This window comes from Myodes glareolus, chromosome X, assembly GCF_982192425.1.
Source record: "Myodes glareolus chromosome X, mMyoGla1.1, whole genome shotgun sequence".
Lineage (NCBI taxonomy): Eukaryota > Metazoa > Chordata > Mammalia > Rodentia > Cricetidae > Myodes > Myodes glareolus.
The window spans coordinates 103,942,867-103,961,330 of NC_142053.1; the positions used below are offsets into that span (position 1 = coordinate 103,942,867).

The window sequence follows — 18,464 nt, forward strand, 5'->3', positions numbered from 1 at the left end:
TGTCTAGATGTAGATCTCTGCATCTGTTCCCATATATTACTGGAGGAAGCCTCTCTGATGATGACTGGATAAAGCACTGCCCTATGAGTAAAGCCAAATATTCTTAAGAATCGAATATTTTAATGATTTTTTTAGACCATTCATGTTTGATTTTACCCTAGGTTTCTGGGCCATCTGGTCTCTGGTTCTTGGTTATCCAGGTAGTAGCAGGTATAGATTCCTTCTCATGGAGTAAACTGTAAGTCACATCGGACATTGGATGTCTACTCCAACAAATACTTTGCCACTATTACCCTAGCATGTTTTGCAGAAGAATAGATTATATGTCAAAAGGTTTTTGTGGCTGGGTAGGTGTCCATGTTTCTGTTTCTGTAGCCTGCAGAGATACCCTCCTGCACCAAAGACACTAGAATATAGAGGTGAAGGCTTCAGGTAGGTTCCAGCTCAACTTCTCCATGTTCATCTCATGAGTTGTGTGGGTGTTATTCATACAATGTGGTCCTGATGTCAGTTTGCAAAGAGCAACCCTTTATCTTAGCAATAGCTTAGGTTGTTTGGGATTTCAGTGGGACCCCCTTGACCAACAACTCAATTAAATGCGGCCCAGTCCCTATGTTTGAAGCCTTGCCTGTCTACAAGAGATAGCTAGTTTAGACTCCTGTCTCCCCCATTACTACGAGTCCTTATTAGAATCACCTTCATAGATTCCAGAAAGTTTCCACCATACTGTTGCAACACCACCCTCCAAGTGACCCCCCAATTCCAGACATCTTTCCCCACACTCTTTCCCTCCATCCCATCACCCCACCAGATCCCTCTTATTCTTGTTCTCACTCACCCACAGTTCCCTAGTAAAATCTTTTCTCTTTTTTTCCTCCCAGTGATATCCCTGCATACCCCCTGGACTACAGGGGGTCTTTCTGGGTCTACAGATTGTAGCTTGGTTATCATGTATTTAGTGGCTAATATCCCTTTGTAAGAGAATGCATATGATATGTATCTTTCTGGGTCTGGGTTACTTCTCTAAGGATGTTTTTTTTTTTTCTAGCTTCATCCATTTGCCTAAAAAATTTCATGGTATTCTTTTAGCAACTGAATAATACTCCATTGTGTAAATGTACATTTTCTTCATCCATTCTCCTGTTGTAGGAGATCTAAGTTTCTTTTTTCAGACTGTTATGAATAAAACTGCAATGAACATGGTTGAGAACATGTCCTTATGGTAGGATAAAGTGTCCTTTGGGTATATGCCCAAAAGTGGTATAGCTGGATCTTGAGGTAGAGGTATTCCCAATCTTTTGAGAAAATGCTATATTGATTTCCATAGTGGCTATACAAGGTTGTGCTCCCACCATCAATGGAGGAGTGTTCCCTTTGCTCCATGGCCTCACCAGGATGAGCTGTCACTTGTGTTTATGACCATAGCCATTCTGACAAGTGTAAGACAAAATCTCAACATCATTTTAATCTGTAAAAATGCTATGTTGCAAATATTAGGAAATCGCATTTTTCCTGGGACGACCAACCCCTATCTGTAGTGATTTGAATAGTAGTGGCCTAATGGAGGAGGAGACAGGAACTCAGATGCTGTCTGAGGATTCAGTCTGAAAATGCAGTCTGAGGTTCATTGAGATGCATACAGTCTGAGGATTCATAGAGACAGGATCACCCCTTCAGACTGAGCTCTGATGGAGGTAAGAAGTCTCTAGTGGCTGGCCACTCTGCTTTCCTTATCCTTCAGCTTTCACCCCTGATAGTTGACTCTGAGATTTTATTATTAAGAATAATTAGAATTTGTGCTAAAATGTCCCCTATAGACTCAAGTGTTTGAATACTTGACCCACAGGGAGTGGCACTATTAGGAGTTATGGCTTTGTTGGAATAAGTATGACCTTGAAAGAAGTCTGTTGCTGTGGAGAAGGGCTTTGAGGTCTTATATGCTCAGGCTAGGTCTAGTGTCTCAGTCTCCTACTGCTGCCTGAGGATTAATATGTAAAACTCTCAGTTCCTTCTCCAACACCATGTCTGGCTACACACTTCTCTGCTTTCTGCCATGTTGAAAATAATAATGGACTAAACCTCTGAAACAGTAAGCCAGCTCAAATTAAATGTTTTCCTTTATAAGAGATGCCATGGTCATGGTGTCTTTTCACAGAAATAGAAGCCCTAACTAATATTTCAGTGTGTGCAAATACTATATGCTATGTGCCAGAGTACCTCTCCCTTCTCTCCTTCTCTCTCTCCCTCCCTTCCTCATCCTTGCTTTCCACTTCCCATTAAAATTATCTAAACTTTCTGTTATGGAAGCACTGAATATTCTGAGACTTTGTCTTTGTGTGAAGATGTTTTGAACCTCACATTGAGCAAAATATCCTCTAATTGGGCCTGAGCCCTCTGGAATAGGTTCTGAATTCCCCTGCTCTAATTTCCACTTTCCATTGTTTCTTTACAACTAAAAGCAGTGTATTTCTGCCAGCACATACCTATTAGTCTAGCTGTTCTCCAGCTAGCCCTGGATTCTTTCCTAGAATTTCCAGCAGCCCATGAGCATGCGTGTACCATTCTCCTTGTGTAGATTCTTTTTCTGTTTTCTTCCCCGAGGAAAATGTGTTTGGTTTCCATGTATAATCCTTTAAATATCCTAGTTAATTGTTTTTCTTAGTAGTTTAAATCAATATTCATCAAAGATAACTCACCCATGATTTTATTTATTTATTTTTAATACAGTAAATATCTGCTTTTAAAATCAGATGATGCTGATCTCATTAAATGAGATAGGAAGTTTTTAAATTTCATTTATACTCAGAATTGAAGAGTTTGAGAGGATTTCATATTAACTCTTCTTTAAAGAACATTTTAAATGGACTAGCAAGATGTTTCAGCATGTAAAGGATCATGGCCCCTAACCTGACATGTCCAATCTATGAGACTCTCATAGTAGAAGAAAATAAATGAATCCCACAAGATATCTTTTGTCATCCACACATGCTCTTTGACACACATATACACACATACACATACATATTCACATATATACTCATATACATATGTGCATTTAAAATTAATAAAAAATGTATGTATTAAATGGTGGTAGCATACACTAGTGAAACAGTCTGGCTGAAATAATCTCCCTGTTATTTAAAAGTTTGGTTATGTTTTCAATTTCTTTGTCAGTTGTAGAGATTATGTTTTCCTAGAGTACTTGCATTTGCTTCTAAGCTTTCTTTTAATCTAGGCTTATAATTGTTCTAACTAGGTGATCATTTTTATTTCTAAAGTGTCTCTTATCTTCTCACCTTCAAGTTTGTTTGTTTTAAACATCTTTCTTTTTAATGTAACCCGTTTATATTTTTGTTGACTTGGTTGAACTTTGTTAAGCCAACTCATAATTTTACTGTTTTTTATGTTTTCTTTCAGTTACATTTACTGTTACTTATGTCTTTTTTCTGATGACTCTTGGTGAAGTTTGTTTCTCCTATATTTAGTGGAGGTGTAATATAAGGTATGGTTACTTGGGGAAAAGTTTTAAGAATGATTGATGCTCTTGATACTAGCTTTCTTTCAATGGCAGGTAGCACTCATTTGAGAAGGCATCTAATAATTTAATTTTCTTCACAGAATAGTTTTAAATTACTACTAAAGTCATTTAAACAAACCTATTTCACCAATCCCTTAATAGGTTTTATTTTTCTAAGAATTTGTGAATTTCCTTCTTAATTTTCAAATTTTCTTAACTATAATTACATGCAATCATCTATTGTGTTTCTTTTAATTTCTGAGATATCCATTATAGTGTTTATCTAATTTCTTTCTTATTTTAGTTTTTCACTTTTTTAAAGTCTATGGAATGGGTGTATAATAGCTCAGTTGACAGTGAGCTTGCCTAGCACACAGGAAGCCCAAAGACATTTTTTCTAATCCCAACACTGCATGAGCTGAGCATAGTGTTACATTCTTTTAACCTCAGCACTGTGGAAGAGCAGGCAGCATGTTCGAAGTTTGAAAGTCATCCTCTGTTCCATAGGGAGTTTGGGACCAGCCTATGATGATACAAGAGACCCTGCCACAAAAAAAAAAATCTTAAAAGAAGATTGTAGCCAAACACAGCAACAATATACTCCTGTAACCCAGCTTCTTAACGGCTTTCTTTGTTCCTCACAAAGAAAATTCTTCCATGTATTATGTCTGAATTGATGTCTCTCAGAAGAAGGGAGATTTATGAATTACTTTGAGTATCTGTTGTCTTCCTGTTGTAATCCTTCTAGCTACTCTGTTATTCAGTTTATTTATTGTATTATCCATCATTTCCTAGCACTGATTAGAAAATATGTTAAAATCACAATGATAATGATGATTAATATTAGCTAATCCTTTCAAACTACTTTCCTTGTGTTACTCATTGGTACAATGACTTTGTTTATTATTTTAAGAAATAATAAAACTAGGGTACAAAAAGATTAAGTAAACTTCCTGAAATATAACATAGAGCTATGATTCCAATCTAGGCCACTCATTTCTACAGAACATGTTCTCTGATCTTCCACCATGATACTTAATACATGTTTCTTGAACGTATCAGTGAATAACAACCTAAGTTTTCCCATGTCTTTTTCTGTGCTGCACTGTTGTATCCATTTTCCATAGCCACATTTGATCTTTTACATGCATCTCTATTAATTTATTTTAAATTTTGAACTTAAAACTTTTTGTAGTTTATCGTCACCATGTTTTATTAAATTAAGAATTTCCATAACTTATTTAACATTTTTTTCTCAATTGTAGTCTATCCTGGCATGAAATGGCAACTTGAAACGTAAATGTCACTGCACTTTATACTTTAATAATGTGTCTTCATACCTTTATATCTTTAGTTAGGCTCTAGAAATTTTTAGCAAATAGAAAGCTACTGTTAAATAAATAAGTAATATAATGGAACAGCAGTAGAGACTAAAGACTTTATAATAGCTTTAGTGGGCAATTGCTTCACATATGAGTGTATTTACAAATGGCTATGTTTGCATCTGGCATACTGAATTCAGCATATCTTTATAGGACCAATATTTATATTAGTGTTCGATGAACATAGAATATAAATGAAAAAAACTTTAGAATTTTATTTTGACACCATGAGAAAAGAATGATATTGTGCTTGTTAATTTTTGTCAGCTTGACACCAACTATAGATGAACATCAACTGAGAAATCCCCTCAACCAGATTGGTATGTGAGCTTGTCTGTTAGACATTGCCTTGACTGATGATTAATGTAAGAGGGCTAAGCCCAGTATGTGTGGCCCCAACACCAGGAATATGGTTGGGTTCTGTATGAAAGCTAAGTATCCAGGGAAACAACCCAGTAAGCTGTGTTTCTCTGGCTCCTGTCTCTGCTCCTGATTAAGATCTTGCCCTGACTTGTCTCAATGATAGACAATGATCACAAAGTTTATGCCAAAGAAAAGTTTAAACTTTTCTTTCCTAAGTTATTTTGATCAAGGTGGTTTATCACAGGAAAAGAAAGAAAACTAGTATAGACATTATTTGGTAATTTTCAAAATGTCACCTCACGCATTTTTTGTAACCATTCAGTATTAATTTGGAGCTATGGGTCTGTTGGAGCAGAATTTATGATTTAGCTGTCAATTTCTCACAGAGTCAATGAGGTAATAACCAATTTGATGGATTTTATTCATTTTTTCTAGGTATTATGAGCCATTTACAGCCTATTTTCTACCAGGTGGTGATCGAGATTTTTTTGTAAATCCTCATTCTGGAGAACTCCCTCCATTTTACACGAAAGGAATTCTCATCGTTGTAGGATTTAAACCGCAAATGTACAGTAAGAAATATCAAGCAACACTTGTAATACAGGTAAGTTTAAAAAAACACAACTTTTAATTTTCAAAGCCACACTTTAGGTATGGAATTAAGCAAAATAATTTAACACTAGGGGAAATTAAGGAATTACTTACAATTTGTGTTATTAAAATATGGGAGACTAAATGTATAGATGATTTGTATAATAACATAGCATTTTCTTTCATAAAAAGTACTTACTCAAGGACTTTATATTATTTAAAACATACCTTTTGCAAACATTGTTTGAAACATTGTCAAAATGTTGACATAAAATAGAAAATCATTTTAAATTAAAAATGTATTGTAAATTCGGTCATTTCTGTAGAAGATAAAGTATTTGTTTAGCTCAGAGTTGATGTAAATACAGCTTTGAAAACTTATCTTATAAAAGAAGTGTCTTTATAGAATTTCATACATAATTTATAGGGAGAAATTTTGGGTTAAAGACAAGTTTAAATTCTTTGAAAAAGATAACTATTACCACAGTTTACTTTCTGTAGCATAGATATAAAATACATATTGTCATTTTATAACCCTACAATTCTTGCTGCCAAAGAGATCCCTAAAGGTTTGAATCAAATGGCAATTAATCACTGCCATTAACAGAAGAAAATGCTATTTTAATGAATATTGAAAATAAAAATTTAGTTATTGTTTTGAGAGAGTTATTTTTCCATTGTTCTTAGATTTTATAGAATCTAAGATATCAGAAATAGAGCCTATTTTGCCTTGCTGTATATTCCTTTTTGCCCCACTATTATTTCATTGCATATATCAAATCACTAATCTTAAAAATCATAGTTAATACACTGACTCCAAATCTCAGTTTATTTCAACAACTTTTATACTTACTCTCATGTTGTACTTCAAAAAATCAAGTCATTATCTAAATTAAAATTATTATTTATGCTATTGTCATTTTTAAATATTTAGGTTAAGCCGGGCGATGGTGTCACGTGCCTTTAATCCTAGCAGTTAGGAGGCAGAGGCAGGCGGATCTCCATGAGTTCGAGGGCAGCCTGATCTACAAGAGCTAGTTTCAGTACAGCTAGGACCGTAACACAGAGAAACCTTGTCTCAAAAAAAAAAAATAGGTCAAGTATTAAATTGGTAGTTACAACAATATTGTCTTCATTCTACTTCACTCAGAAATAGGAATAATTTATAAGAATAGTTTTAATTAATCTTGCCTAGACAAACCTCAGCAATCATGTTCTCATGCTTGTAATTTTTTATTTAACTAAGTCATCTTTAGAATGATTAAAACCTTTTGTTTTCCAATTAGGAAACAGGACAAATAGCATTAGCTTTGATAGGAGGAAGTTATGTTGTTCCATTTATTTTATCAAAAGTAGTGCTCCTATGGAGTAGAAAATCTATTCAGTTTTCTCAAGTGACTATGAAAAAAAAACTTGGTAAATACTGGAGCTGGCGGGTGGCTCAGTTGGTAAAATATATGTTAAGCAAACATGAAAACCTGAGTTTCAAGCCCCAGAATGCTCAGGATTTATGGACAGTGGCATATACATGCAGCCCCACTGTAAAAATGAGTACTGGTGTTCCTTGGCCAGTCAGCCTAATCTAATCACTGGGCTCTCGATTCACTGAGCAACCTTGGCTCAATAAATAAGGTAGAGTAGCTGCAAGCAGTGATGATATTTAATGCCAATTTCTGGTTTCCACCTACATGTACATACAAGCATAGGTATCTGCCCACTTGCGCATATATGTACACATATACTACACAAACTCAAAATGCCTTGATAACTATCGTAACTATATAACTTGAAATATACGATGTTTTATGGTTTTCTGTTATAACTATAGGCACAAACAAATATAAATACATATTTTGTATTAATTCTAAAGAAATCTTTTCATTAGCAGGAAACAATAGGAAATGACATTCCAAATATGTATTTTCTTTTGTGTTTCATTGGAAGAAGTTCCTTGAATGAGAATTTAAATTTAAATATCCTATTTGTTACATGACAAGAGGAAATAAATACAGGAAGTACTTGAAATACAGAAGGAAAGGAGATCAATAACTGAAAATTAATTCCATGAGGGATCTCAAGGAAATAATGTAGAATTCACACCTTGAAAAATTCATAACCAAGATGGCCAGGAATATTGATGTTTTACACACCACTTTACACCATTCCAATTATTGCCTGAGGATTGGACTCAGAGATGGTTAAGGATTCAAAGCCAGCTGAAACACCTTCTGGAGTTTCTGGGGAGGAAAAATCAAAGAGTTGCAAACACTAGTTATTGGAAATTGCATCAGACTTTCACTCAAATGAAAGCACCAGAGAAGTGTAGGTGGCCATAGACCATATATGTTAGTGGATGACTACCAATTTTTTTTAATGTAATAAATTGCCTTTAGCAGCATCTGTCGTTCATCCAGGAGGATCGTTGTCTTCAGTTTCTTTTCAAAGCAGTGACATTAAAATATGAGAATTTCATCTTTTTAAAACGTTTTTCTTTTTGTTTGGTTTTTAGTAAATAGTCCAGAGAACTACTATGTTTGATTGGTTCTTTTTTTAAGTATTGATGCTTATGTCATAGGAATTAATGATATAGAGCTCTTACTTTATTCCTGACATGTTTCAGTAGGAAATGTGCTTACTGCCAATACTGATTGAAGACCTGAGTTCAATCCCTTCCCACATGACATTTAGGAGAAATCTTATTTTCACAAATTGTCCTCAGTTTCCCACATGCACACAGCAGTGCATGAACACATGTGAGCAAGCATGTTTGCAGTGCACACACACACATACTAAGTAAATCAATAATAGATGTAATACTTTATTCTTTTAGTATTTTTAATCCTGCCTTATTATATTTTAAGAGAAAATTTTGATAGAAGATATAAATCATACTCTCCATATAAAATAGTTTTTAAAATATATAATTTTTCTATTTATATTTTGTTTGAAAAAATTTAATCAGTTAAAACCGTAAATCTTAGTATTTATTTTGTAAAAATAACCTTGTTATTTTTATTTAGCTTATTTGGAGAAATGTCCTGAACGGCTTCCTTAAATCATACATAAACATACTGAGTTAATCATTGTGAAGTTATTACAATCTTCATTAAAGTATATGAAATCTAATTGTGAATTTCACAATAATGTATTTTTGTGTTATCAGTTCATCTTGATAAACATGGTTGGTAATACTACAAGTGTCAAGTAGCTGCTATTTTTTCTCACTAGGTGCTAGGGGTGGGGATAGATCCCTTCTTGTAGCTTACCTGCATGCTGACATGAAGCTCAGTGATTAGTACCCAGTTCTAGGCAGGGGCTGGAATTTTCATTTAGTATACTCCTTTGTATCCATGAAGTCTTTTATTTGTACTGTAATAAAAAAGTTAAGAATGGCATATGCATAACCTTCAAAATCTAGCTTTCTTCAAAAGACTTCACACATACCCATATGAAGTGCAATAATATTTAGCTCAAATTGTATTTTGCTCCTAGGTTTCTTTAACATTTAAATCATTGACTCTAGGTGTATAAATACTACAGATATCAGATAAAAGGCCCTATGTGATTAAAATAAGGTCATTTTTATGTGAAATGTATGCACCTACTCAGTATCCATTTGTAGATGCTACAATACATATCTAAACTGGTGTATTGCAATATTCACTTGGCTTGGAGACTTACTTTAAAATAATTTTCTTAGTATGCATGGTCCAACCCCAGTGTAAGGCTAAAGCCTTTATAAGAACAAATAGCTTCAGCAAATACTGCAGAAGCAGTGGACTTAACCGAAGTATGGTAAGATCTGAATATAAACTTTGAAAATTCTAGTATATATTAGAAAATATGTCTATTTACAGAAAAAAAATGGGTTTTAAAATAAATTTCTTCATAAATTATATTACCTGGGTTTAGATTATAAATGTCTTCAGTGATCTCAGTATGTTTTTAATGTTTGATACTTTTATAATCCAAAAATCACTTTTCTGTAATTTGCCAATTATTTCTGTGACCAAAGTTAATTATTCATTTAGAAGTATACCTTGGAAGACCTTGTTTTCCTACATAGCATATTTTTAGTTAAGAGATTTTTTTGCCAGTGACTGTTCCTTTATTCATAAAGCCAATGGCTTTACTTAATTTATGTCCACATTAAGTATTTTTCATTATAAATACAACTTTTCATTTTTGCCTTTTCCATACCACATACCACAAATAGAAACTACTACTAATAATAAATGTTTCCCTAACTTTTCTAGGTCTCTGGATATTTCTTATAATGTCTTACTATTTCTTAATTTTCAGACAGATGAAATATACTGGCTGTATGAAATAAATGGGTTACCTCCATTACCGAAATCAATGGAACATGTAAAAGCCAAAATTGATGCTGATAACAAAACATATGACAGCATGCCACCAATTCGACACAATTTTATTCGTGAAAATGCTAAACTTCGAAGCACGGCAGTATCTTCTACTATTAAAGGTGCACCTTTAGTTAAAAAGCATAAATAAAAAAAATTTAAACCTTTCTTCGTCTCAAGTATAATTGAATATTTTGGTTTTTTATCTCTTTTTTGAGGGATAATCATAATACCCTTTCTTTGTTGCTTTTTTTAATTGCTAGATTTTCATATTTTAATAAGGTGTAGTTAGTTTCTGACTTGTATTTTTGTTTTAAATTGGATTTTTAGTACAAATGTTGGAATTTCTTTACGTTCAAAGTGCAAGACTGAAACATGAGTTTTGTTTGATTTGGTTTGGCTTTAGTTTTGGTTTTTTGAGACTGGGTTTCTTTGTGTTGCCTTGTCTTTCCTAGAACTAGCACTGTAAACAAAGCTGTCCTGGGACTCAGAAATCGCCAGCCTCTGCCTACTAAATTCTGGGATCAAAGGCATGTGCTACCACGGCCTGGCTTATGAAGCATAATTTTAATGACAGTATTTACAGAGATCAATTTCTTAAATTCTTTTAAAAATCTAGTGATATATTTTTGTGTATAACCCTAAAAGATTTACTTTTCATAGTTGATATTTATACCATGTGTTATCTAATGATGTTTTAAAATTGTCCACGTCTTAGTGTTTATATTGCTGTAAAAAGACACCATGACCAAAACAACTCTTATAAAGAAAACATTTAACTAGGGTAGCTTGCTTACAGTTTCAGAATTTCAGTCCGTTATCACCATGATGGGAAGCACAGAGGCATCCAGTCAGTAGGAAGTCAACTTTGAAACTGGGCTGTAGCCTGAGCATAGAAAACCTCAAAGCACACTCCCACAGTAACACATTTCCTCTAACAAGGCCACACCTACTCCAACAAAGCTATACCTCCTGATAGTGCCACTTCCTATGAGCTTTTGGGGACCAATTGTATTCAAACCACCACAGTGGACATATGTTTATATGACCCTTATGCTTTTTATAATTCTATATTGCATTGCTTAAATAATGTAAATACACAGCCAGGGTGTGTATTGATATCCAAGACTCCCACTGCCATCGAAGGCCATGCAGATGCCCAGTATCTGGGCAGCCACCTATTGCCATGTTGGTGTTGAGAGCCACACTGCTGCTGGGTCCATGGGGATCTGTATGATCTGCACTGCCAACTGGGACCCTGGTGACATCTGGGCTGGGCTGCTGCCAAAGACAATGCCTTGGTCCATGATCCAACAGAAGCCAGGGTCTGTATTGATACCTGTGACACATGTTGCCACCAAGGGCCACATAGACATCAGGGGTATCGGCCACCTAAGGCTATGTTAGTGTCAAAGGGAAGTGCTGCTGCTGGGGCCATTCAGATCTGAGTGGTATGTGCTGCCACTTGGGACCAGGGTATCATCTGGTCTTGGGCTGCTGCAAAGGACATTGTCTGTGTCCATGGCCCTGCTGCAGCCAAGGTCTGTGTTGATGTGTGTGGCTCCTGTTATCACCAAAAGCAGTAAGAACAGGGCTGCACAGAGCTGATCCTGTCCCTCACTGGCTGCAGCACTAAGGAGAACAGACCCTGCCCCTCACCAGCTACAGCACTTGGAAGAGCAAAACTAGGACCTGGCCCTTGCCTGGGGAGCACATTACTATTGTCCCCAATGACAGTGGTGTGAGTGAGTCACCCTGAAGGCATGCAAGTGGGAGAGCAGGAGAGCTGACTGGTGTGGGAATCTCTTCTGTATATGTGCTGCTTTTATTGGTTAATGAATAAAGCTGTTTCGTCCAGTAGCTTAGCAGAGTTAGGTGGGAAAACTAAACCAAATGCTGGGAGAAAGAAGGCAGAGTCAGGAGAAGCTGTGTAGCCACTGATGGAGACAGAAGCCTGCACTGGAGCCTGCCAAAACAGAAACGTGGCCATACACAGATTAATGAAGATGGGTTAGTTTAGGATATGAGTAAGCCAGAAATACAGTTAAGCTATTGGCCAAACAGTGTTACAAATAATATAGTTTCTATGTGATTATTTCATGGTTTGGGCAACCAGGAACAAACAATCACTCTCCTAAAACAGCTGGCCATGCACCTCACCAACTCCAGGACTCTAGAGAGTGGGGCCTGCACATGGCCTAGGCAAAACAGTTGAGCTGACCCTGGCAATACATGTGCAGGCGAGCCCACCCGAGGGTGTGAGAGCAGTAGAACAGGCCCCACTCGTTGATGCCTGCTACATTGTATGTGTTGTCCCAAGGCAGTGCTGGAGAGCTGGCCCAGGTGGGGGTGATGAGGAAAAGCTGGTGGTATGACCAACCCAGCTACCACCCAGGTGCAGAAACAGGGCTGTGAGTTAGCCCATTTCAACATCTACCTCATCTATGAATTGCTGATACATGTAAAGGGACTAGAACTGCAGGTCCAAAGCTGCAGAATCTCCGTGACACAAAGCAACAATAGTATATACAAGAGAAGTCCCAGTGAGTACCCCATATCAATAATATAGCAGAAGCTAGAGGCCTCAAACCAGACCAATAACCAGTAAACTCTTATAAGTAAAGATGTATGGACTAAAGAGTATATGCTGTGTGATGCATTAGGCCATACTACAACTTTCATGCCAAGGTTTTTGTTTTGTTTTGTTGGTTTGTTTGTTCTGGGATTTTTGTTTATTTGGTTGGCTGGGTTTGGTTTTTCTTTTAAATTTTATTTTATTTTGGGAAGAGGTTGCAGGGGCAAAGGGCAGATATGAAAGGATGGGGAGGTGAGTGAGATCAGAATGCATGCTGGGAAATCCACAAAGAATATATATTTTTTTCTTTTTTTTACTTTTCCATTCAAAAATTTACACTTTCTCCCCTCCTCCCATTCCTCTCCCCCTCCCCCACTTGCCCTCTTCCCTCCCCCTCACTCCTAAAGAGAGGGCAGAGAACCTTGCCCTGTGGGAGGTCCAAGGCCCTCCCCCCTACATTCAGGTCTAGGAAACTGTGCATCCAAATAGACTAGGGTCCCCAAAAGCCAGTACGTGCAGTAAAAACAAGTCCCAGTGCCATTGTCAATGGCTTCCCAGTCAGTCCCCATTGTCAGCTGCATTCAGAGAGTCCAGTTTGATCACATGCTCGTTCAGTCCCAGTCCAGCTGGATTTGGTGAGCTCCCTTTAGAACAGGCACACTGTCTCAGTGGGTGGACCAACCCCTCCTGGTCCTGACTTCCTTGCTCATATTCTCCCTCCTTCTGCTCTTCAACTGGACCTTGGGAGCTCAGTCCGTTTTGAATGGACAACTGGAGCAAATGTATGTGTGGCTGTGGAAACACTGAAATCTCTGTACACTTATTAAAAAAATAGTCAAGTAGACTATTTGAAGAGCAGTTTCTCAACTCTTAAAATGTTAAAAGAAAACCTACTATTGTAATTACTGTGCAAAAATATTAGTCCACACAAACACTTGTTCCAGAATGTTAAAAAAAAACTAATAATGTAGGCATATCTCAACATGATAAAACATCTTTTTAAAAAGACTTAATTTTTTTTATTTATGTGCATGTGTGTGTGCCTGAATAAATTGATTTGCACCACATGTGAACAGGAACCTGTGGAAGTCAAAAGAGGGCATCAAATTTCCCTGAAACTGGAGTTAGTATATAGTTGCAGGGGACTGAATGTGACTCCTTTGCAAAAATAGCAAGTATTCGATTTCTGAAACATCCTTCTAGACTCAATAAAAGTTACATTGATGTGTGACTAATTTTTAAGAGTGAGTCATTACCAAAGTAAAACATAATTTATTGAAACCAGTCACTGGGAAGAATATAAAATAAATGAACAGTATGGACCACCTTGAAAATATTTTGATACAAATAGCTAGCTGTGTGCCAAACCATACCCATGATACTATAAGTAATAATTTGTAGTTAGCTTTTCATTAAACAAAATCCTTGCCTTCAAAAATGAGGATGTGTAACCCTATAGGACAGATGTAGCCTGCTACCTATCTTTTGTTTTATTCATACAGACAAGCCACTAGCTAATATTAAATTTTACGTGCCAGTAGATGGAAAAATCAATAAAAGACTATGTTGTCTGATGGCAGTTACAGAGACTGCACACTTAACTCGTCATGAGAAACTTTTGCTGAAATATAGGACAAGATGGTTCTTTATAGAGAGAGACAGGATCTCACTATCTAGCTCTGACTGTCCTGAAACTCAGTATGTGGACCAGGCTGGCCTCAAACACACAGAAATGCACCCACCTCTGCCTCCCAAGTGCTGGGATTAAAGGCATAAACCACTATGCCCAGCTAAAATAACCGTTCTTTACAGTTCAACTATTAAGTGCACAGAAACAATATAGGTGCAAAGCTGTAACTATTCTCTGCTTTTTTTCTGAGTTAGGCCAGTAATAACCTTTTCTAACTTTTTAATCTAATAATTGTAGTTTATTTACGTGTTGTTAGACAGATTTATTGGAGCACACATATGTAATTAATTAGTATTATCTGCTGCAATTGGGGTAGCCTGAAGTAGAGACCCATGTACTACTAAATTATCTATTATGAAAGGAAAAAAACCAAAAATTCTGTGAGTTTCTAAAAGTATTTCTCATTCTCTGCCTCCATAAAACTTTTTCTTTTTCTCTTTACTATCTTTTTCTTCTTCCTTTTCTTTAGTTTTTTTTTTTTTCAAGTACGGAAAATTACTCATCACTGTTGATTCTTCCTACTGCTAAATGTAAAGGTTTAAGGAAGTAAGCACTCTCTCAACATGTCTCTAAGAACATTTTAAGATCTCCCAAATAATCTCTTCAGAGTGTAAAAGCACTGTTGTCATGATGTATTCACAAATCTAATTGCTTTCTTTCTTTTAGTGTTTACGTCAATGCTTAATAAGTACTTGTGAAGCTCTTACACTGGATCTTTCAGGAAACATAATTGTTCTGCTACCTGGAAAGCTCCAGTAATTGAGATACTCATGAAGAAATGGATTAGTATTTAACTTCTTTACATGAGAAATGAAACTAAGAATGAAATAATAAAGAATGCACATTTCAAATTGTGAATATTTTAAAATGCTTCAAATTGTGGCACTAATTTTACTGTTTCAAATTTTATCACAGAAAATGGGATGGGGAAAATTCAAGTAGAGAGACCTGAATATGAATAAGATCATAAGACACCTGGGAGGATGAACTTTCCTTAAATTTGTTTCAGGCCCACAAAGGTGACTCAAGCAAGGGTCCTTTCTACCCATCTCCCTATGACACTGGTTGCTGATGGAAACAAAAGCTTTCCATTACCAGAATCTGGAGTTCTTCATATGTTCTGTGTTTGGGCATATGAGTGCTTGGCATGAAAGCACGTAGTTAGGCTAGAAGTGTTAGATATCCCTGAAAACAGCTTTTGATCAATGGATCATTAATGAACAAATAGAATTTAACATTGCTCTTCCATCCTAATCTATTGAGTGTTGTGTTCTTCCTATACTTTGCAACAGAATATAGCTGAACTTCAGTTCCCTGTGGCAGTAACATTGTCAATAACACCGAATGGATTAAATTTTTTCACTTTCCCATTTCTTTATAGTGTCTTCACAAATAAATAATGAATACTCGATCATTTTCTCAAGATATTATTTAATATACCAACCAGATTGATGCTTGAACCTTAACATTCAAAAACAATATAAGAAAGTCTCCCTCCTCAAAAACAATAACATGGCACCACATGATCTAAAATTCTTTGACTTGTCTCCAAAGTCTAATTGTAGTACTCTTCAAAAAAGTTCTCAGACTTAAAAGTCTCTTAATTGTGAGGTCCTGTTAAAAAAAAAAATATGTACCTTCTGTGGAGTGACGGCGGCACATGCCTTTAATCCAAGCAGTAGGGAGGCAGAGGTAAGTGGATCTCTGTGAGATTGAGGCTAACCTGGTCTACAGAGCGAGTTCCAGGACACCCAGGACTATTTCACAGAAAAACCCATCTCATGCGGAAAAAGTATCTTCAACATAAAATGCACAAGGTAAACATTGACATACCAAAATGCAGTAAAGAAAGTATAACATTGGAAGTTCAAAACAAAGCAATGCTTAAAATTATCACAGCAAAAACACTCAATTACTAAATATTGCAACTCTGTGTCTCAAATCTGAACACATCATAGAATTTCATAGGATCTATCAGTCTTGAAGTCCCACCACTCCAGTTCTGTCATGTGCAGCACGTGTAGATTCTCCCTTGGTATAATTCTACTGTTCTTTTAACTACACCTTGCCTGTTGTTGTTGTTGTGCAACAATGTTGCACAATGTTGTGCATTGTTCCAATGCACAGTGTGAGGCTTCTGGGGGAGAAGTTATGGCTACTTTCTCTGTACTCTCCTCATCTGCAAATTTACACTTTCTCAAGCTCCTTTCTTCAGAAAACCAAACTTTTTGTTTCTTTTTTGCTCTATTTGTTCTCAGTTTAGTCCTGGGTGATATCAGTAAATAGTAACTATACTGCAGACTGAGTGCTTTTCTGTTTTAAAACTTCCACTTCTAAACTTTTGTCAAGGCTGGTCAGTAATATTGGTTCAGACTCTGAGAGGTTCTATGAGCCAGGGTAGTGGTTTCTGTGGGTTTTCTTGCAATGTTCCTGACCCCACACCCACACCCTGTTTGCTACAATCCCTCCTCCCACTCCTCATCAGGATACCTGGAGCATGGCCTAATAAAGTATTACTGGACTATTAAAAAACAATGATATCAGGAAGTTTGAAGGGAAATGGATCGAACTAAAAAAAAAATCATCCTTACTGAGGTAACCCAGACCCAGAAAGACAAACATGCTATGTACTCACTCATACATGGATATTAATTGTAAAGGATAACCATGCTACAATCCACAGACCCAGAGAGAACAGGTAACAAGGAGGGCTCAAGGGGAATGCATGGATTGCCCCGAGAAGGAGAAATAGAGAAATCTCCTGTTTGAACTGGGGGCAGGTGAACATGGAAACTAAGAATTAGGTTGAGGGTAGGTAGAGGGGGAGATTTCTGATAAAGATGACTAGAAAGGGGAGCTTTACAGAGTTGGATAGAAGCGTGATGCAAAGAAAACTTCCATGAGTGTGACAACTAAGACTCCTGGCAACAATGGATGCATAGCCTGAACATGCCATCCTTTGTGCCTGTGCATTGGTGACTACTCCAGTTATTATCCGAGACCCTTCATCCAGTGATTGATGAAGGCAGATTTAGAGACCCAAAGTCAAACATTGGGCTGAGCTGGGGGACTCCTGCTAAGGAGAGGGAGCAGGGATTGTAGGAGTCAGGGGGATAAGGTACATAGGAGGAAAACCCACAGAAATGGCTAGCCTAACTCATGGGAACTCACAGTCTCACAGTGACTGATGGAGGCAAATTCAGATTGATTTCTTCTTATCCTGATCAATTTTGTGGCGAGAGCTCTTGAAATGAAAATTGTGTTTCTTGTCATTAGATTTCTATTCATATTGTAAACTATGGATTGCTTAAGTGGTACATAGTCTTTGTCTTGTACTGGGGTGATGCTCCAAACTCAATATTACATTCCAGACTCTTTGGATATGGGGTATTAGAGAGCTGGGGTCTCACTTTTAATCAAACATCCCAGAGTTCTTGAATATAAAGGTGTTGGTTCAAGTCTGGCTACTTGCTGTGGGCATGGGGCAACATGGGAGAAGTGGGGTGGGAGTTGGTGCACTCACGCTTAGCAAGAGGTGTGACTGGAGCAGCATCCAGTTTGCTGTCATCCTGGAGTTTCTAGGCAGCTGCTTTTTGAGGGAGATGAGAAGTTGGTGGCTAGGAGAAAAATATTGCTATTATTGGCCATATGAAATGGGACTAGTCATGGGATAGGACTCAATAGTAGATAAAGCCAGTTTGGGAGGTGTCCTAGATCCTGAACAGTTGGTACCAATGGTGAAGTCCCAGGAGCTGGTGCAGGTCTTGGTCTTTGGCATTGTCTGGAGAATGGTGTGTGGGTTGGTCGTGGTCCAGGCAGTAAGAGTGACCTGTAAAATATGCTTGAAACTGACTGGGGTTAGTGTAGCAGAACTTTTCCCCAGAACCTGCAAGAGAACTGAAACAGATGTACATCTTGGAGTTACAGCAAAAGGCTATTGCTTTAGGTTAAAAGGTATGAATATTTTAGCTGAACCTCCGAA

The 18,464-nt window shown here is 36.8% G+C and overlaps 1 protein-coding gene across 1 annotated transcript in view; it reads left to right on the plus strand.

The window, feature by feature from the left end:
* Positions 1 to 10,385, plus strand: part of Cfap47 (cilia and flagella associated protein 47) — a 274,541-nt gene extending 264,156 nt beyond the window's left edge. The window contains exons 64-65 of the mRNA XM_048427634.3: positions 5,698 to 5,866; positions 10,156 to 10,385. Coding sequence (XP_048283591.3) covers positions 5,698 to 5,866; positions 10,156 to 10,368 — 382 coding nt within the window. The 3' untranslated portion in view covers positions 10,369 to 10,385. The remainder of the gene's footprint in view (positions 1 to 5,697; positions 5,867 to 10,155) is intronic.
* The last annotated feature ends 8,079 nt before the right edge of the window (positions 10,386 to 18,464 follow it).